Source organism: Gekko japonicus, unplaced genomic scaffold (genome assembly GCF_001447785.1).
Source record: "Gekko japonicus isolate JY-2015 unplaced genomic scaffold, Gekko_japonicus_V1.1 scaffold15, whole genome shotgun sequence".
In the NCBI taxonomy this organism is placed as follows: domain Eukaryota; kingdom Metazoa; phylum Chordata; class Lepidosauria; order Squamata; family Gekkonidae; genus Gekko; species Gekko japonicus.
Genome location: NW_015165830.1, coordinates 3,785,071 through 3,806,449, shown reverse-complemented (window position 1 = coordinate 3,806,449; position 21,379 = coordinate 3,785,071). Strand labels below are relative to the sequence as shown.

At 46.1% G+C, this 21,379-nt stretch overlaps 1 protein-coding gene across 1 annotated transcript in view; it reads right to left on the bottom strand.

Annotated features, from left to right (window-relative positions):
• Nucleotides 1-17,458, bottom strand: part of ABCC3 (ATP binding cassette subfamily C member 3) — a 142,443-nt gene extending 124,985 nt beyond the window's left edge. Inside the window, exon 1 of the mRNA XM_015410727.1 lies at nt 17,403-17,458. Within this exon, the coding sequence (XP_015266213.1) occupies nt 17,403-17,432 (30 nt within the window). The 5' untranslated portion in view covers nt 17,433-17,458. The remainder of the gene's footprint in view (nt 1-17,402) is intronic.
• Nucleotides 17,459-21,379: the final 3,921 nt, after the last annotated feature.

Below are 21,379 nucleotides of genomic sequence, written 5' to 3'. Positions count from 1 at the left end.
GAATGCTTGCAGTAGAACAGGTGTCCCCCAACCTGTTTGAACCCATGGGCACCTTTGGAATCCTGACACAGTGTGTTGGGTGCACCCAAAAATGGGTGTCACAGGAGGCAGAGCCAGCCATAAATGCTGCTGCAGCTTACCTTCACTTACACAGAGAAAATCTTCATGCTGTGGCGATGGCAGCTGCCAAATCAACATTTTAAAAAATCTGCACAGCCAATTAAATTTCCAATGTCCAATCAGAAGCCTTGCTGTGCAGATGCCTCATCTGGCCCTGCATCCTTTCTAAAACTCTTGGTGGGCACCAGGGACTTCTGGTGTAGAAGCAGGGAGAGGAGCATTAAACTTCTTCCCCGCCATCCATTTTGCAGATTAAAATGCACCCTGCAGTCTCCTCCCCCGCCTTCAGGTTTCCAGACTCAGGTTCACCATCTCAAACTTATTTCAAGTATATGGAAACCCACAGTGAGGCAAAAGCAGCTTGGGTAGGGTGTGCAAGACAATGTGAAGCTAAGAACTTATCAAGAAGACGGCAGCCCAAAGAGCAGTCCAAATGGATCAGAGCAAAGGTCCATCCTAGGATTGCCATGTGGCAGTCCCAGGAGGTTTGGGGGAAACATGAGGAAGGTGAGCATTGCTTGATGTGGTGATGTCACTTCTGGTGAAGACCTGAAGTGATGTGACCATACTGAACAACACTCTAGGAATCTTCCCTGGGCCCAGTCTCTGTTGGGGGATTCCTAAAACATCACTCAATGTGGTGTTGTCATTTCTGGGTCACCCAGAAGTGACATTGCTGTGTTGCAGAACTCCGTCTCCATTTTTGCTCCCGCTGCCACACTGAGTGGTGTCAGAGGACAGGAACGTGGGAGCAAGAGGTTGCTGCCATAGCAGGCAACCTGGCAACCGCAGCCCTTCCAGTGGTCAGACACGTGCTTCTGGGAAGCCCACAAGCCAGACATGAGCAGGTTTAAGCATTTCTGCCACTTCTCCATACAAACTGGCTCACTACTCAAGGTTTCTTCATTCAGTAAAATATTTGCAGGGTCTTCATTACACACATTTTTATGTAATTTCCTACACAGAAATCAAGTTCTGCCACTGGAACCCTGCCCTGTGAAGACCACAGACTGTGTGTGCTCAGGTGTCAGAAAGCTTTTCAAGTACAATTGAATAAATAAGGGAAGTACAGTACTCACTGTAATTCACAGACATTATGCTACCTCAGGATTACCTTGGTATCTTTTCTCTGGTGCCCTTTCTCAACCACTGACCTCAGGAAAAACAAACTCCAGTCTCCAAGTCTACATTCATTTGCTCACAAGTCACAACACAGGCTTCCTTACATGTTACTGTGAACAGTAAAAATATTTCCATAACTGCACAACTTCCTCATCCCATTCTGGGGCCTACCTTGCTGCCTATACAGATGTAGTGCTAAGTTTGTATGGATTCTGGTGTACAGTACAAGCATTACGAGGCTCCACTTGGATATAGAGTTGTCGTATTTTTCACAGCAGGGTTCCATATGCCTTGAACAGCTTTTATATGGGAGGGAACGCAGCAGGTGCTACTTTACTAGCCCTGCATCGCCAAGATGGGAGAGGTCTCTTGTGGACCTAGAAAAGACATGGAAACTAGGGTTGCCAACATCAGCTTGGATAATTCCTGGAGACCTAGGGGTGGAGCCTGAGTAAAGCAGTTTGAGAAGGGGAAGGAGCTCAGTAGCAGTGTGATTCCATAGAGTCTGCCCTCTGAAGCTGCCATTTCCTCTAGGGGAGCCATCTTTGTAGTCTGCAGATTCCCTGTTACTGCAGGAGAATTCCAGACCCCACCTGGAGGATGGGAGCCCTAATGGAAATACTGATGGAAAATAGGTGGTAGGTCTAGATAGGAGGAGAGATAGAAAGTAACCATGACAACAGCAGAGAGAGAAAGAGATTCCTTTCTGGGGAAAACACCCTGAATATGCTCACAAGGACTGCCAGCGATCTTGACGACGACACTGCTGGGGAAAACCAGCACAATGTCATTAAACATAATTAGTCTAATTTATTATATAGATGCATTTTGGGGTCTCAGCCCATTCTTGACAAAAAAAACCCTGCTGAAAGTGAAATAAGGTGGGGGTATGGAAGAAAAAGTTACTGTTCTTCCAGAATAGTTTATGGGACAGGGAGGGATTAGGGTTTCCAGATCCTACCTGGCTGCCGGCAGGGGGATTCAGGCTCCGTTCCAAAATCGTTTTGTGCATGTGCAAAGCGCGTGTCACAATAACATCACCCGAAAGTGACATCATAGCGTCTGGGGGGTGATGCTCTAGTTTTTGGGTAAAACCATAGAGTTTGTCCAAAAACTAGAGCATTACCCCACCAATGCCCCCAACACGATGATGTCACTTCCACGTGATGTCATTGTATCTGGGATGTCACCCGGTGACGTCCCTGTTTGGGGGTGGGGCTTCCCTCGCTGGCCAGCAGTGGATTGGAGCCCCCAAATGTGGGGGAACCCCCACTGGGAACTGGCAACCCTAGGCGGGATATAAATCAAATAAATAAATAAATAGTTACTGTAGTGACTTGGCCAATATTATGCTAGTCCAAATTACTCCTGGCTTCCAATCTACAGCAAATACATGTTGTAACTGTCAGTATTCACTGACAGTTACAACAATTCATCCATCCTCACTGATGCTTATGTTTATCCACACATAAAAATTATTTTCCATTATTGTCCAAATACGTGCAACTATCAGCAGTGGTGGAAATAAGGCACATGTTAATGATCCATGCATCCATCCATTATGGAATGTAAAGTTTCTAAGCTACCCAGAAACATGAACAAATAAAGCCCATAGATAACTGCCAGTCACAGATCATACTTTGCATTCTCTACTACAGAATTATGTAACCCTATGTTCCTGCTGACTGACCTTCCCCATTCCGGGCCCAATTTGGTTTAACTTTACATCAATGTATTTATTAGAATCAGTGAGAGGTGCATATAACTACTGACAACTGCAGCAGGTCCCCGATCTCTTGAATGCATATTGCTTAATTTGCTGTAAAATAGGACTGTGCTGAGAGGTAGTAGACAGAAGAAGCAATAAAGTAGGGCTATATAGATAAGCCATGAGCCACAGTACTGCCACACTATCAAAGAAGATAAAAACAATTGAGCCATTATTATCTACAATCATGTTTGGCATGCTTTTAGACCAGATTCTGACCATCTAGGCAGCATACAACATATTGAAACTAACGTATCCATAATAAAACCAAGTAAATAGCATCAAGACCCTATTGAACACATGAAGACATAAACAACAGTGGATTAGATTCTGCTAAAGAGATTCATATGAGCGAGGGGGAGTTGCCAGTTCTCCCCTCCCATGAAAACCCTCTAACTAGTTTGGAACATACCTGGATATTCAGGGATGGAGCCCGGGAGGGCAGGGCTTGAGGAGAAAAAGGACCTCAAGCAGGGTATAGTACCATAGAGTCCACCCTCCAAAGCAACCATTTTCTCCAGGGGATCTGATCTCTGTTGTCTGGAGATCTGTTGTAATTCTGGGAGAGCTCCATGCTCCATGCTCCCAGAAGATGGCAGCCCTACCTTCAACTCCTCCCGTTTCTCCAGGTGGACACTCCCCATCTTCCAAGAGCAACATTTCAGATTATTTTAGGCTGCAGTAGGAAGTGTGTAAGGTGCCCTTCCATGCACAGCAGTTCTAGAGAGATCCAACCCAACATCAACATTAACAGGCCCATCCCTCACACATATCACCACAAGGTCTTTGACCTTGCCCAGAAAGCCTCCAGGGATAGCGCTACTCTCAACTAGTCCTTAAAATGTAGTATTCCTGACTTCTAAGCTGGAGTATGAGTATGTTTATCCATGGATCATCAGGGTTTATATTAGCTCCCCCTCCTCAGTCCTTATGTGCTGCTCCCATGCCACAGACAGCGAGACATTCAATGTTATCTTTACTGATAATCTAGGAAGGTAGAAGGGGTCAAGGCTGCGAGAGTTGGACCATAAGAAAGGCCGAGCGCCGAAGAATAGATGCTTTCGAATTATGGTGCTGGAGAAGACTCTTGAGAGTCCCCTGGACTGCAAGGAGAATGTATCAGTCAATCCTAAAGGAAATTAAACCTGACTGTTCTCTGGAAGGTCAGATACTGAAGCTGAAGCTCAAATACTTTGGCCACCAAATGAGAAAGGAGCACTCACTGGAGAAGACCCTGATGCTGGGAAAGATTGAAGGTAACAGAAGAAGGGGATGGCAAAGGATGAGATGGTTAGACAGTGTTATCGATGCAACGAACGTGAAATTGAGCAAACGCCGGAGGACAGCAGAAGACAGGTGGACCTGGCGTGATGTAGTCCATGGGGGCACAAAGAGTCAGACTTGACTGTGCGACTGAACAACAACAACAACAGAAGTGGCCATTTTTACTCAGAGAAATCTAGCACTCTGGGTAAAATAGCACTAGAAATCTAGCCAACACTTGTACATCTAGTTTGCTTGGTAGGTTGGTTATCTTAAGACAATGTAGCAAGGCTCAGGCTTTGGGGGAAGGCAGGAAGTCTAAAAAGTAAGCTGGGAAATGGGAGAAACAGAAACAAAACACTGTGGGTAAACATGGGAATATGAGGAGTATATTGCAAAAACATAAAAACCAGCCAGGGAGGCAGTGGGGCCCTTGGATGACCAAGGGGTAAAAGAATTACTGAAGGATGATAGGGAAATGACTGAGAAGCTGAATGCATTTTTTGCCACTGTCTTTACTGTGGAAGATGAGAAGTGCTTGCCCACTCCAGAACTGATTTCGGGAGGGGTGTTAAAACACCTGAGTCAGACTGAAGTGATGAGAGAGGAGGTCCTACGACTCACAGACAAAAACTGATAAATCACCAGGCCCGGATGGCATACATCCAAGAGTTCTGAAAGAACTCAAATGAAAACTTGTGGATCTCCTGACAAAAATATGTAATCTTTCATTAAAATCTGCCTCCATTTCTGAGGATTGGAAGATAGCTAATGTTACCCCTATCTTTAAAAAGAGTTCCAGAGGAGATCCAGGAAATTATAGGCCAGTCAGTCTGACATCAATACCGGGTAAGTTGTAGAAACTGTTATTAAGGAAAGAATTAGTAGGCACACTGATGAACAAAAACTATTGAGGCAGACTCAGCATGGGTTCTGTAAGGGAAGATCTTTTCTCACTAACCTGTTAGTGTTCTTTGAGGAGGTGAACAAACATGTGGACAAGGGGGACCCAATAGATGTTGTTTACCTTAACTTCCAGAAAGCTTTTGATAGTTCCTCATCAAAGGCTCCTAAGTAAGCTCAATAGTCATGGGATAAAGGGACAACTCCTCTTACGGATCAAAAACTGGCTAATAGGAAACAGAGAGTGAGTATAAATGGGAAATTTTCTCAGTGGAGGGTGGCAAGCAGTGGCATATCACAGGGCTCAGTACAATGCTTTTTAACTTGTTCATTAATGATTTGGAGTTGGGAGTAAGCAATGAAGTGGCTAAATTTGCAGATGACACAAAATTGTTCAGGGTGATGAGAACCAAGGAGGATTGTGAGGCACTCCAAAGGGATCTGTCAAGTATGGGCGAGTGGGCGTCAATGAGGCAAATGGGGTTCAGTGTGGCCAAGTGCAAAGTGATGCACATTGGGGCCAAAAATCCTAACTATAAATACATGTTGATGGGGTCCAAACTGGCGGAGATTGACCAAGAGAGAGATCTTGGAGTTGTAGTAGATAACTCACTAAAAATGTCAGACAGTGTGCGACTGCAGGAAAAAAAAAAAAGGTCAACGCTATGGGATTATTAGGAAGGGAACTTAGAGCAAATCAACCAGTAGCATAATGCCCCTGTATAAATTGATTGTGCGACCTTCATTTGGAGTACTGTGTACAGTTCTGGTCACCAGACCTCAGAAAGGATATTGTAGCTTTGGAAAAAGTGCAGAAAAGGGCAACTAGAATGATAAAAGGATTGGAACACTTTCCCTATGAAGAAAGGTTAAAGTGCTCTTTAGCTTGAAGAAAAGATAACTGAGGGGTGACATGATAGAAGTTTACAAGAATATGCATGGGACAGAGCAGGTAGAGAAAGAAGTACTTTTCTCCCTTTCTCACAATACAAGAACTTGTGGGCTGTCAATGAAATTGCTGAGCAGTCAGGTTAGAACAGATAAAAGGAAATACTTCTTCAGCCAAAGAGTGATTAAGACATGGAATTCACTGCCACAGGAGGTGGCGGCGGCTACAATCATGGACAGCTTCAAGAGGGAATTGGATAAACATATGGAGCAGAGGTCCATCAGTGGCTATTATCCACAAGGTACAGATAGGAACTCTCAGTCTGGGGCAAGTGATGCTCTGTATTTTTGGTAATAGGGGGGCAACAGTGGGAGGGCTTCTAGTGTCCTGGCCCCACTGGTGGACCTCCTGATGGCACCTGGTATTTTTGGCCACTGTGTGACAGAGTGTTGGACTGAATGGGCCAGTGGCCTGATCTTATGGCCACATAAACCACAGGAGGTCTTTTGGGTGAACAGGAGAAAGGTGAAAGACTAGCTGAAAAGGAATGTTTCTCTCCTCTCCCTGAGTGTCGCTTGGGTGGAGTATTGATCTTGATGTCAAAGGTAATAACTGTAAGAAAGGAGAACAAGGTGCCTCTTTGGAAAGGTAAGAGAAACTCTAAGTAGGAAGTAGGGAAAAGGCCTCGTTTGGAGGCGGCAAGTGAAGTAGGTCATGAATTTGCCAAGCAAACGTGAGTTGGTGGTTTGGTTTCACTGGCCTCTTAATTTATCCTTGAAAAACTCCACCCATTTCATCTAGAGATTCTCTTATTGAGACATTCAGTTCTCCTCATGGGACCCATAAACACTGGAATAATTCTTACACCAAGAGTGATGATTAGAAAGTATTTAAAATTTGGTGTTGGGTAATATAGAAATATATGTAAAACTATTTGTTTTTATACACAAATGTATGTTCTATATGCTGCTAGTGCTTCCAATTGTATTAGAATTATTATTATATAAAGCAAAATCTTAGGGCTCAAGTTCCTAAAGTAAAGGACAAATTAGATTTTAAAGCTGATTTTGTTTTACATGAAATGAGATGCAATCACTTCTCCAATTTTCATTCATTTCAATGAAGACTAAGCTATGTGTTATCTTATTGCAACAGCATTATAGTTCTTCAACACTCACCAGAAATAGATTTTGAAAAGCCCCCAAATTAGGGTTGCCAGCCCCCAGGTGGAAGCAAGGGAACCCCTGATTTCACAGGCTCCGCAGACCACCTGGCCAGCAGGGGAAGCCCCGCCCCCAACAGCCACAACCCAGCGTGACATCCTCGATGTGATGTCACTTCTGTGTGACATCATCACATCAGGGGCATTGCGTGCCATGACATCGCCCCACCCCCAACTCCTAGAAAGCTCCCTCCCACCCCTTGCTGGCGAGAAGGTAAGACCTGGCAACCGTACCCCAAACCCCACCAGTTTTTGATGAAGCACACCAAGACAGGAAAAGCTAGACTGCATTTCTAGAGGAATAGTGTTTGCAAAAACTACCACTTGTGCTAGACTCTTTTTTCACATTTTATATACTAACTAGGGGAAATTTTAAATCTTACTCAAGATAATGTTGAAACCAATAAAAGATACTGACACAAAACACAATGCCCACTGACCTGAAAAATGCTGTTGGCATAATAAACTTTTACATGAATTAAACAAAGAATATTGTTGCTACTGATGCCATCTAAAACATATGGACACTCCCTGAACTAACATTTTAGGATTTATCTGAGGAGGCCATACAAGTAAAACAGTTTCTCCTTAAAAGTCTGGAGGATGGCATCCTTCAAAACAAATCCTGGAAATTAGACTAGTGCCTCCACAAAAAAAAAACACCCCAAAAACCCCTTCAATGTGCCCAACACAAAGATTCAGAGTTGTTTCTTCCTGCTGTTCATATTCTATCCCCTTGCTGTTCCACCCCCTCCCACTGCCTAGTAAATCAAAATGAATCAAGTTTCTCAAATAACCATCAGATCAGAGAGCTTCAACCCAGTTGGAAGTGTCAGCACTAATTCTGTTTGGATTCAGAGCATTTCCAATATTTCCAGTTGGACACTGCTTGGATCGTATCATAGGTAGTGAAACGTACTGGGGTGGATCCAATGCTATGTTTTCATGGGTGCACTTCCTGACCACAGAGTGTGACTTTCTCGGCTCTCCCCTTCTCTGGCAGCCCAAAATACTTCCCTGAAATCCTATTGCTAGGGTAGAAGGGCCTCTAAGAGCAGGATTCTAGGGGTCACTTTGGGTTCCCAGGAACAGGGAAGGTTAGAAAGTTGTATTCTGCAGGTGGAAGTCCTTGTACTCATGGAAATACAGTGTTGGATCCACCACACTGACTGTACATTCCTACCTATTGGTACTGCTGGACAAGTATCTCTAAGCCAATTCAAAGCACTGGTTCTTAGCTATAAAGCCCTAAGTGACTTGTGGTCAATGTACTTGCAAGACCACCTCCTCCCATATCATCCAGCTTGCCAGCTGAGCTCCAGCTAACAAGTCTTGGTCTCTCGGTCCCTGCTTGCAGAGGTGAGGCAGATGGTGAACAGAGACAGGGCTTTTTCAGTGGTGGCACCTCACCTGTAGAATTCCTTCCCCCTTAGAGGCATCACCTGCTGCCTACCCAAGTCTCTAAATTCATTTTTGCCCATGTTTTGACCTGGGAGCTCAATTTTTTAACACCACCCACCAAAAAAACACAACCGTTTCTAGCCTGGAAACTGTTATGAGTCAGAGGTTATTTCAGGGGGATCGTGGGGGAACACCGTTCCCCCGGGTGAGGCACGGGGGGGCGGGGCCTGGAGCTCCCTGCTGGCGCCCGCTGGAGGTCACCGCCAGCTGTAGGGACAAGGCGGGGCGCACTCCGTCGGGCACGGACGAGCGAGCAGGTTTCCCAGCCGCTGCCTTCCGGATTCGCCTTTCCCGTCGCACTCGCCGCCACATGGATAGAGCTGCCACTGGCGACGGTGGGTGAAGCACTGGCTGGCTGGGCAAGGCGGGTGGGTGGCCAGGACTGGCGGTGGTGGCAGGGCTCCGAGAAGGGCGTCCTCTGCCTCCACGCCGCCTGGCCCCAGCCCCCTGCCGAACCGGGGACCAGGCAGCAAGCCTAGAGACGCGCGCACCAGGCGAGCGAGAAACGTGCTCCACATTGCACAGCCGAGCGCTGGGAGAGGAGCGGCAAGGAAAACCCGGCCTGGAGCCTCGCCGCCGTTGGTCGTTTCTCTCGCCTCCCCCTTTTCCAAACGGCACCGCACGGCGGGGGGGGGGGGGGGGGAGAGACCCGCACATTGCACACAAACGCTGAGCGGGCAGAGGAGCCCCTCGCCATTCTTTAGCGGTGGGGGGGATGATGGGGGGGAGAGATGCTTCGTGTGTACAAAAGGTCTCCAAGCTTCCCCTACTGCGCCCCCCCCTTCTAGCCCTGCTCCTGTGCTTTTAAAGCACCCCCACCCCATCACTTTGTCGGAAAGAGCTGTTCCCAACCTCCTGATTAAACCAGGGGAGCAGAGCCTGAGGCCAGCGGGCCAATAAGGTAGCCAGGTTTTTTAACCACCTCCTGCTCCCCCTGCTTTTCAACGTTACTTAAACCTGCGTGCTTTAGCAGGTATGGATGCTTAGCTCCATTCTTAAGCCTTATGCCAGTCTAAAAGCACTGGAGGAAGCCTGCCCCTGGTTATGCTACAACTGGTGGATTGGCATGAGTGCGGGAGAGGAGGTTTTTTGGGTTTTTTACCAGTTCAAGACTGGCTGGGGGATTAGAATCATAGAATCATAGAGTTGGAAGGGACCTCCAAGATCATCTAGTCCAACCCCCTGCTCAATGCAGGAAATTCACAAATAACCCCCCCAAAAAAAACACCCCCAGGGACCTCTATTCCATCCCCAGAGGTCAAAAAACCTCCAGGATCCCTGGGCCAAACTGGCCTGGAGAAAAATTGCTTCCTGACCTCAAAGTGGCGATTGGCATTTCCCTGAGCGTGAAAGAAAGGGCCACCAGAACTAAGCACTGGTACAGCCCTTCCTGCCCTCCCTCTCATGATCTGCCTCAGTTCACACAATCAGCATTGCTCTCAGATGGCCATCTAGCCTCTGCTTGAAAAGGAGAGCCCGTCACCTCCTGAGGAGGCCTGTTCCACTGAGGAACCACTCTGTCAGGAAGTTCTTCCTAATGTTTAGCTGAAAAACTCTTTTGAGTTTCCCTCACAACCCCATGGTTTTCTTGGCAAAAATACTGGAGTGGGTTGCCATTTCCTTCTCCAGGGGATCACGCTTGGTCTGAGTTCTCTGCTGTGGCCTGTCCGTCTTTTGTATTTTTTGCCAAGAAAACCCCATGGACAGTATCAAAAGGCTAAAAGATATGATGCTGGAAGATGAGCCCCTCAGGTCGGAAGGTGTCCAATATGCTATTGGGAAAGAGCAGAGGGCAAGTACAAGTAACCCCAGAAAGAGTGAAGCGGCTGGGCCAAAGCCGAAAGGACGCTCAGTTGTGGATGTGTCTGATGGTGACATCACACTTCCGGTGATGTCAGGGGGTGTGGCCTTATGACACACTTCTGGTGATGTCAGGGTGTGTGGCATATGCTAATGAGTTATGCTAATGAGTTCCCCTAGCTCTTTTTCTACGAAATGACCCCTGATGAGGATCATTTCAAATGCTAAAAATTTTATGTTGTGGGTTTTTGTGCTTCTCAGCTTTTAGTGGCTGGTTATTAATGGTGGTTAATTTTAATGGTTTATGTTTTATGATCTGAAGAGGCAGATGCTTTAAATAAATAAATATTTAAAGCATCAATTTTCCTTGCACAGTCACACCAAGGCTTGTGGGGGGGGGGAACTTGCAGTTAACTGGGGACAAAGTTTCAATGCAACACCCTACACTGGGTGAGGAAGTATTATCTTAATGACACTATCACTTTATGAAAAGGTAAACCTTCAAATGCAAATATGAGGTGGACTGCCATCTGAGTGCACACCCACTGTGAGAGTGGAAAATGGGGTTGAGGTGTGCAGAATGGAAAACACCTAGGTGGAGGCACCCTCTCTCAATCATTCGCCAACCTCTAATGAGCACCTAATAACCAGCACTCTGTTGCAGCTGCTGCCCATTATTCATCACTGTCTTCTTGTCCCTCACAGACACCCATTCAGCATTCAATGAGGCAAGGGCATTCTTCCATCCAGTGCCATGGACATCACAAGCAGGGCAGCAGCTAGGACCAATGAAATAAAGCTGCTCCTCTATAAGGCTGCCACATCTTCCCTCTCAAAGTTCCCAAGTCTGTCCAGTGTGCATGGCAGAAAGAGATGTGACAGACTGCAGTTTTGTTCAACACAGAGAAACAGCAATGAGCTAAGCTGCCACTGTTACACCTCTGTCATGTGGTTTTCATAGGCACAAGAGCCCAGTGGCAAATGAAAAGTTGGCAACACAGTTTCTGCCCAGAGACCACACTGAAAAAGCTCAGACTGTTTCAAAGGTATCTTCTGTTACTTGTATCCCCTCTTAGATATCTTCATGATTTATATTATTTTATTTATTTAATATATTTATAAGCCCGCCTTTCTCCCAAGCATCTCAGGATGCCAAGCTGGATGACAATAGAAAACAAATCGATAAAACAAATATTAAAAACCCACTAAAATACACTATGCCTCCCACCAGGAAGGGATTTTCCCTTTGCTCAGGCTACCCCAAAAGCTCTGTGAAACAGCTCTGTTTTGCAGCCTTGCTGGAAAGTTAGGAGAGAGGAAGCCCCCAGGACTTCTTCCAGGAGGCTGTTTCAGACATGGGAAGGCACTGAAAAGGCTGGAGCCCAAACTGTTACCAGCCTTAGACAAGGGGGGTGCGATACTGAGAGTAGATGTTGCTGAGAAAAACAAAACTGCTGCATGGGAACCTGGAAGAAGAGGCAGTCCTTCAAATATGTGTGTCCTAGGTCATGCAGGGCTTTACGCGGGAGCACTAGGACCTTGAATTGGATCTGGAAAGTAATCAGAAGCCAGTGAAGGGATCTCACAATAGGAGTGACATGGTCCTGCCAATGGCCACAGCATTTTACACCAGCTGCAGTTCCTGAATAGTCTTCAAGGGGAGCCACAGGTATACTGTATTACAGTAATCTAGCCATTGCAATTATTTAAGTATGGATCACATTTAGGGAATCAGCTTCTTTAATAGATATAGCTGGGACGAAAGAAAAATTCACTGTCATGGACAGTTAGGTGGGATTGCTAATTCTGAAGAAGACAGAGTCAGGATTCAAAATGATCTAGATAGGCTAGAACAGTGGGCTGAGACAAACAAAAATGAATTTCAATAGAGATAAGTGCAAAGTCCTACACTTAGGTACAAAAAATCAAAGGCACAGATATAGAATGGGAGGGACTTGGCTTGATAGTAGCACATGTGAAAGGGATCTAGGTGTTCTGGTTGATCACAAGCTAAACATGAGCCTGCAGTACGATGTGGCTGTGAAGAAAGCTAATGCAATCTTAGGATGCATTAACAGAAGCATTGTGTCCAGATCAAGGGAGGTGGTAGTTCCGTTCTATTCTGCTATGGTCAGGCTTCACCTGGAATACTGTGTCCAGTTTTGGGCACCACATTTTAGGAAGGATGTTGACAAGCTCGAGCATGTCCAGAAGAGGGCAACCAGGATGGTGAGAAGGTTAGAATCCAAGTCTTATGAGGAAAGGCTGAAAGAGTTGGGTATGTTTAGCCTGGGAAGGCTTAGAGGGGACATGATTGCAGTCTTCAAGTATTTGAAGGGCTGTCATGTAGAAGATGGAGCACATCTATTCTCTCTTGCTCCGGATTGCAAGACTAGATCTAATTGGTGGAAATTACAAGGGAGTCGTTACTGGCTAAATACCAGGAAAAACGTCCTAACTGTAAGAGTGGTTAAGCAGGGGAACAGTCTGCCTCGGGAGGTGGTGGATGCTCCTTCGCTGGACATTTTCAAGCGGAAGCTGGACGACCATCTTTCGGGTATGTTGTAGGTATGTAGGGCTATCTTTCAGCTATGCTCCTGCAGAGTGCAGGGGGTTGGACTACATGACCTGCAAGGTCCCTTCCAACTCTAACATTCTATGATTCTATGACACTTGTTTCTCTAGCAGCAGGCCATTATTTAGCAAAACTCCCAAGCTCTTATCAGATTTTCAGCAAATGCTACACATGCAACAAATGCTAGGATCACCATCTCCAGTTTGGGAAATTCTTGGAGATTGGGAGTGCAGCCTGACAAAGGCAATGTTTGGGGAGAGGAAGGAGCTCAGCAGCATATAATTCCACAGAGTTCATCCTCCAAAGCAGCCACTTTCTCTGGAGATTAGTTGCAATTCCAGGAGAACTCCAGGCCCCATCTGGAGACTGGCAACCTCCTACACACCACTAATGGTATGAATCGCATTAAAAGTAGTGTGCAAACTGCACTGGTAAACTGATTTTCAATTGTAATAAATGTTGATTCTGATGTTAAAAGCAGTGACCCTTCCAGCTGGCACCACTACTTTCCTACCTGGATTCAGCTTCAGTTTGCCCTCTCCTAAACACTCGACCAACAAATTCAGACACTGTGCTGGGACAGCTGCTGCTAAATCTGTCGATCAAGCCAACATTGGAGCAAGGCACAACTTGCCAGAACAGCTCGTGGCAGCTACAGTCATTGCCAGGATGCAGCCTGCTAACAAGGTCATTATCTTCAGCAGTCTACAGTTTCCCTCTTCCTTTGATTCCACCCAGCTCCATAATTTTGTCTGCACAATCAGATGTTGTGCAGCCCTGGTAGTGTATTGTAGCAAAATAAGAAAGCCTTTCATTATCTTTTCCTTCCTCTCTTCCCCCTTTTAATTTCTCTCCCCTTCCCCCATTTTTCACTCTTGGGGCTTTTCCACATGAGTTTTTCCTGACAGTTTTGGCCCCATATTGCTTCAGTTTATCCCCGATTTCCACATGCATTTTTGCGTCTTTAGTTTTCACTTTTTTTTGGGGGGGGTGTTATTCCCCAATTTTTGAAACCACTTTTACCCCAGTCTTTTTCTGGAAGCCAATTTTGAGATGGCTTTTTCCTCATGCACAATGTTCATGCTCATAGATCATATGGAGACATTACCTCTTTTATTAGAAGACAATAGCAGACCTATCACTCTTTTAGCTGCAAAATTTTATGCATCTGTGTTAGATTTTTTTCAGCCGTTCAAATGGTGTCTCGCTTTTTAATATTTTAGCAGTTGGCTTAGAACTAATAAGTTAAGAAACAGTATGAGATTTGTCCTACCCATTCCCACCCACCTCCAACCCACTTTCCAATGATTATACTGTTGTCATCATCAAACCACCCCCTCTCCTTCCCCCCCCAGAGGATGAGAGGTTTCAGTTTTTGTTTTTAAAAAGGCCCTAAGATATTGATATATTGATGCAGTATTGTATTGACAGGTTAAGCAAGTTCTCTGAATTTCTTTCTTCCTTGTCTCTTCCCTTGCAAAGATATAAAGAAATATCTCTATGAGGGAAAGATTTTTAGAGGTGGGAGATTTTTTTTTAAAAAGTGGGGGGGGGGGGGTGTTTTTAATGCCACTGATGATGACAGCACCCTCCCTTGAAAATCCTCATTATTTAAGGCACATGTAAAATAAAACAAACAACTGTGAAAATGCACAGGGAAAGCATACATGCAAAACTACCATGTCTAAACCAATTCCAGTGCTTGTTGATTGACTGCCAAGGAAATTAGGAGTGTGTCAAATTTGTAGAAAAGGGTCTCAACTCCTTCTCATCCATCCTGGTTGGCTACTTAGAATGCATTCAGTAGCAGTACAGCAGCAAACCTTTGTTAATACTATGAACTGAAAGAAGAGTTAATATTTCCCCATAACCTATCAAACTAATAAAAGGATGCTCCCCCCTGCCCCGGTCATTTATGAGGACCAGCCATTAGAATTTAGCTTAGCTTCCACAGGGGCAGGAGCTGTCTGGAGGTAATTTGGGCAAGGATATTCTGATTCCTTTCATTTTTGTTCCTGGAACTCCCACAATCATCTTGAAGCTGGTAGCCAATATTGAGATTCCAAGTTTTATTTTCTGATGAGTTATGCCTGCCACAAATGAAAGGACATGTAAACACTCAGCCAAGTGTTTTGTTTTGTTACATTATTTGATTTGGATCAGGGTGATGTGAGGGGCCCATGTGGAATCTGTCTAGGAGCCCTTGGTGAATCCTGGCAACCCTGCAGAAGGGTGGCCATCTTCTCCAGACAAACTATATTCAGGTATTGTACCTGTCATCTTTCATGTACTATGTTTGTGCTGTGGGACTTTCCCAGTTCTGTGGTATCTGGCCAAGGTCCCTGGATGCAACACATGAGGCTGGCAGACAGGAAAGAGAGAAATGGGAATGTGTCACACTGCCTCTTCTGTGCTCCTAAGGCTATAACAGTTATGGGGCTAAAAGTTTTCCAAACACATCTGGCCAAATACAATCCTTGTCTTATCTCCCCCCCCCAGACACACACTCTCCGTTTTATTTGCCATCACAGCACCTTCATCACAGGGTGCCACTGCCTTTCCCCCCACCACCTGCCCCATAGTAGATAAATGCTAGCCAGCTGCAGAATGAACTTTTTTTTAATTCTCCCAATTGTTGAACCTGCACATTTTGAAAGGACCTGAGGTATCTATCCAATGTAGGACTGAACAAAACTCTGACCATGATGAAAGACAAATGCCTTAAGAGATGAAAAGTTGCCTCTAGCAATTATGCTGTTGCAACTTGCATTGGTTCTATACAGGATTAGAACAGTACAGTAGCAAAGAGATGGAAAATACCAGTCTAGCCAGGTTCACAACAGTAAACCTGCAGTGCCAGGGAGTAGCTTCCTGCATTCTCATGAACCAGTAATAGCAAAGTCAACACTTTCATGTATAAGAAATGCCACTGTCATAAGGGGCACATGCACCTGGATTTTGGAAATGTTTCCAAGGATTTTGACTCATTCATTCTACAGGGAATCAATGTTTATGTATTTGTGAGCAGGGCTGCAAGGTAAAAACAGAACTAAGTTTGAGTCCAGTGGCACCTTTAAGACCAACGAAGTTTTATTCAAGGTATAAGCTTCTGTGTGCACACACACACACACTTCTTCTTCTTCAGCTTGCACATGAAAGCTTATACCTTGAATAAAACTTTGTTGGTCTTAAAGGTGCCACTGGACTCAAACATTGTTCTACTGCTTCAGACCAACATGGCAACCCACCTGGATCCATCTTCAAGGTAAAAATATTCAAACATGTGGGCGTCACTTTGCTCTAGAGCCGTTTTTTTTTTAAGCCCACGTGATAATGAACTGGGTAGAGCTCCTCAGTTCCTTACCACATGATATTCTGGCTCTTTTTGGTAGAATGTGTAAACAGGGCAAATCATGATAACCATCCTCTTGTCCTTTATCTACACCAGCGGATTCCACAAGAAGCGACCTTGCAGTGACTCCGACTCTAAAACTACTGTAACTCATCTAGTTAAGACTGTGCCTTTGATCGATTCTTCTAAACCACATCACAAAGCTTTCCTATTCCCAATCCCAGTTTTTCCTGCTCTTCCTTTTGTAACATCTGCTAGCCTGGCACGCTCTCAGCCCACCAAGCTAGTATTCCCACCCACCCCGGTCCCAAGCAGTGCAATGGAGTTCTAACTCTCTAGTTTCGGTTGCCTTTACGGTACCAGTGTTCCCTCTAAGCTGAGTTAGTGTGAGCTAGCTCACAGTTTTTTAGCCTCCAGCTCACATTTTTTCTTAGCTCAGGAAGGATGGATCCAGAGCAAACTGATGTATGCAGTAGCCAAATGCCTCGCTCACAACTTTAATGCCAGCAGCTCACAAAGTAGAATTTTTGCTCACAAGACTCCGCAGCTTAGAGTAACTACTGAAGGCAAACATTTCCGAAAGTTTCGGTTGCCTTTTCCATCTGTAACTACTGAAGGCAAACATTTCCGAATGCCTGGCAGGAGTTCACCAGACAGAAACCTGGACTTCCCTCCGCCTGCCCCCCCCAACTTTGCTCAAATCTGAGCGTTGCTCTCCCGCTTGCCCGACGCTTGCCCCCAAGGACCTCCACGGCTGCCCAGACCTCACGCGGCGGCGTCTCCTGTTTGTAATTTGGAAGCTTAGCTGAAACTTCCCTTTATTGACTAAGGGAACGAGCCGGGTGCGGCGCTTGAGGATGCGCGGGCTCCTCTCCAGGGGACCGGCTCCTCGGGGATCCCGGGACGAAGCCAAGGGGTGGCGCTTACCCAAAAGCGGGAGCCGCAGAAGGCCTCCATGCTGCAGGCCTGGGGAACTCGTCGCTCAACCAACAGCTCGACTCCTCTCACCGTCGCTGCGACTTTTCTTGCCCCGGCCCTGCCTGGCGCCCTAGCTGGCTGCTTTCCTTTGCTTCCCTTCCGCCACAGTGGGGCGGATGCTCGCCTCGCACGGAGAGGTGGGCGGGGAAGGGCTTGCCCAGGCAGTGCCGAGGCGGCCTGTTCGGCGGCGGGCGGGAGAGAGCAAAAGAGAGAGAGAGAGAGAGAGAGAACACGGGGCTTTCCCTTGCCGTGGGTTTTCTTGCATGTGTGTAGGTTTGAAGAACACGCTTTGGGCGCCGGCTACTAAACATAAGGGTGGGAAAAGGGCGGCGGCGGGGGGACAAGAAGGGCAAACTAATTGTTTTGGGGACTTATACTTTTTATTGTACAAAGTTTATATAACTAGCACGCTCCTCGGTTGTTGGTGGGCTGTTGTTTTGGCCTTTACATTTTGTAGCATGCAGCGATCCAACAACACGTTAATCCCGTCCAAAGAAGGAAAGTAGACGTGTGTTTCATGTCGCCCCTCCCTTTTCCCATTGCAGGGAGTACCAGAGGTTGGTACTGTGAAAGGCTTCCGTGACCTATTACAGACTTGTTCGTTGTTGACTTCAGATGGGGGGGAGGGGTACAATATTACTATACAATGATGTAAGTGGGTAGAAAGTCGTAGTTGTAAGAATGGAAAGGTAGAGTGGGTTGCAAGTAAACATGAGTCAGCATTATTTTGCTGTTCCAGAAGAAATGAATAAGTGATGTCGTTAGGAGAACTGCCTAATCTAAAAGCTGCTTCATATACAATTATTTGTAACATGGCACATGACAACCTAGCAGTTCGAAAGCAAGAAATTGCAAGTAGATAAATAGGTACCACTTCGGTGGGAAGGTAACAGCGTTCCGTGCGCCTTGGTGTTTAGTCATGCCGGCCACATGACCACGGAAACGTCTTCGGACAGCGCTGGCTCTTCGGCTTTGAAATGGAGATGAGCACCGCAACCCTAGAGTCGGATTCGACTGGCTTTCGAGCAAGGGAACCTTTACCTTTACATGACAAAAAGGCAGAGTGCATGAGACAAATGTGTCAAGGGGTTCCCACAGGTTTACCTAACTTGTAAGGAAATATGTCTCATGCATCTGCTTTATACTGACTATTGGTTTATCACAGTCAGTACTGTCTACTCTGACTGGCAGTGGCTCTCTAGGATCTTTTATATCACCTGCTTCCTGTTCCTTTTCCATGAAGATGCTGGGGACTGAACCTGGCGTCTAGGGAAGGACCATGGCTCGGCAGAAGGTCTGCATGCAGAAGGTCTGAGGTTCAGTCCCTGACACATCTCCACATAAAAGGGTCAGGTAGTAGGTGATATGAAGACCTCTGCCTGAAACCCTGGAGAGCTGCTGCCAGACTGAGTAGACAGTACAGACCTTGATGGACCACTGGTCTGATTCAGTATAAGGTAGCCTCATGTGTGCTGCTAATCTAGAACTTTTTGCATGCTCTGTTAGAGATGTTCCTCTCTGGTATGGAAATATAGATCAGACTACTTAGCTGCGGTGGCTCAAGTGGTTAAGACGCTGAACTGCAGGCTGTGGAAGGTCGGTAGTTCACCAGCTTGAGACCTGAGTGTGCCGCATGACGGAGTGAGCTCCCGTCTCTAGTTCCAGCTCCTGCCAACCTAGCCATTCGAAAGCAAGAAATTGCAAGTAGATAAATAGGTACCACTTGGGTGGGAAGGTAACAGCGTTCCGTGCGCCTTGGTGTTTAGTCATGCCAGCCACATGACCACGGAAACGTCTTCGGACAGCGCTGGCTCTTCGGCTTTGAAATGGAGATGAGCACCGCAACCTTAGAGTCGGACTCGACTGGCTTTCGAACAAGGGAACCTTAGCAGGCCCATAGCTACAGTGGGGCATGTAGGGCTGCCAGGTCCCCCGGTGGAGGTGGGGGTCTGCCCGCTTAAAGGGCCCCTGACCTGCCAGCCTGGATCTAGCCGACGTGTCTACATCCAGTTACTCAGGACCAAGTTGTTATAGAAATACCGAGTTGAGTATCATCAACTTATTGTTAATGCTTAGTCCAAAACTTTTGAGGATCTCATTCAGTGAACGTCCATAGGTTAGCATTGGGGGCTATACCAGACCTTCAAGGTATAGGAGAGGCCATGATGACTCACAACTAGTGATACCTTTGAAGGATGTCTACAAAATGGCACCACTGAACTTTAAGGGCTTTAAGTCTTGTTTGAAGCCACAACCCACCCATTTCCATTGTAGTCAATGGCTATATGCCTGCATAGCAATGCTCAAGCTTCCTGCTTTAGAAGTCCATCAGATTCAGAGTTTGAATACAAAAAGGAACATGCACCTTTTGAACAAAAAATAGATCACAGGTAAAATAAATTTCCTGTTCACCCTGAAGAATGTGTTATTGTTTTGTCAAAGAAATGGGGCTTTGAACTGTATCACAAATTTAAATATAGGTGTATTGGTGGGGTGGTTCCAACCTGAATTAAAAGATCAGTGTTGCAGACAAAATGGCACTAACCACACAACTGGCACACAGTTCTGAGACTGACTTTGAGCAGGCTATAAAATAGGGAGGCTTGCTATCATTGCTAAGGACTGCTGAGATATCTGGCAGCCCCCTTATTTATTTATTTAGCTGTCAAGTCACAGCCAGTTTATGGTGGCCCCAGAGGGTTTTCAAGGCAAGAGACATTAAGAGGTGGTTTGCCATTGCCTGCCTCTGTGTAGCAACCCTGGACTTCCTTGGTGGTCTCTCATCCAAGTACTAACCAGAGGCAGACCCTGCTTAGTTTCGGAGATCTGATGAGGTCTGGCTAGCATGGGCCATCCAGTATGTTTCCCCCCCACCCTTCCTCCAAGGAGCTTAAGCTGGTATTGATACTCCATTTAATCAGCACAAGAACCCTTTGGGAGAGAGAGGGTGTGACTGTCCCACAGTTACCCGGTGAGCTTCATTCAGTGTGGATTTAAACTTTGGTCTTTTACATGCTAAGAGCTGCGGTGGCTCAAGTGGTTAAGACGCTGAACTGCAGGCTGTGGAAGGTCAGTAGTTCAGCAGTTCAAGACCCGGGTGCCGCAAGACGGAGTGAGCTCCCGTCCCTAGTTCCAGCTCCTGCCAACCTAGCAGTTCGAAAGCAAGAAATTGCAAGTAGATAAATAGGTACCACTTCGGTGGGAAGGTAACAGCGTTCCATGCGCCTTGGTGTTTAGTCATGCCAGCCACATGACCACGGAAACGTCTTAGGACAGCGCTGGCTCTTCGGCTTTGAAACGGAGATGAGCACCGCAACCCTAGAGTCGGATTCGACTGGCTTTCGAGCAAGGGAACCTTTACCTTTACATTTTACATGCTACTGTGACACTCTAACCACTACATCACATTGACTTATGCTGTTGGAAGAATTTTTAGATACTGGGTATTTGAGTCAAAGGTTAACTTTAGTATTAGTATTTTTGAGTACCGATGGTAACTCATAGTTCCCCCTTCTGGCACCTAAAAACACTGCCACCTATAAAGTTTAGACTTTAAATAACTAGCAGTGTAGGCCCTTATTGTGATGTAATTTCTAAAAATGGAGGTGCTAAGATGAATAACTGACCCGACTCTGAATGGGGGGTTGGAAAAGTTGGGGTAAACCAGTGGTCTGAAAAAGAAATGCGCTCTTCATACATATTATTAGGGTCCAACTGATATGTGAGGGAGCTTACAAGTCTCCCTTCCCCTTTTAAAGGTTAATTACAGCACCAAGGAGGTCTTATCTGTTTTGTACAGGGAGACTGGGGAGGAGTTAACTCTTTCAACAGTGAGAGATTGCCAAGCCCAGAGCGGGAGGGAAGCTGAGATGCATGGCTGTTACATACCTGCCAGGAATGAACTATTAAGGCCCCGGTCACACAGG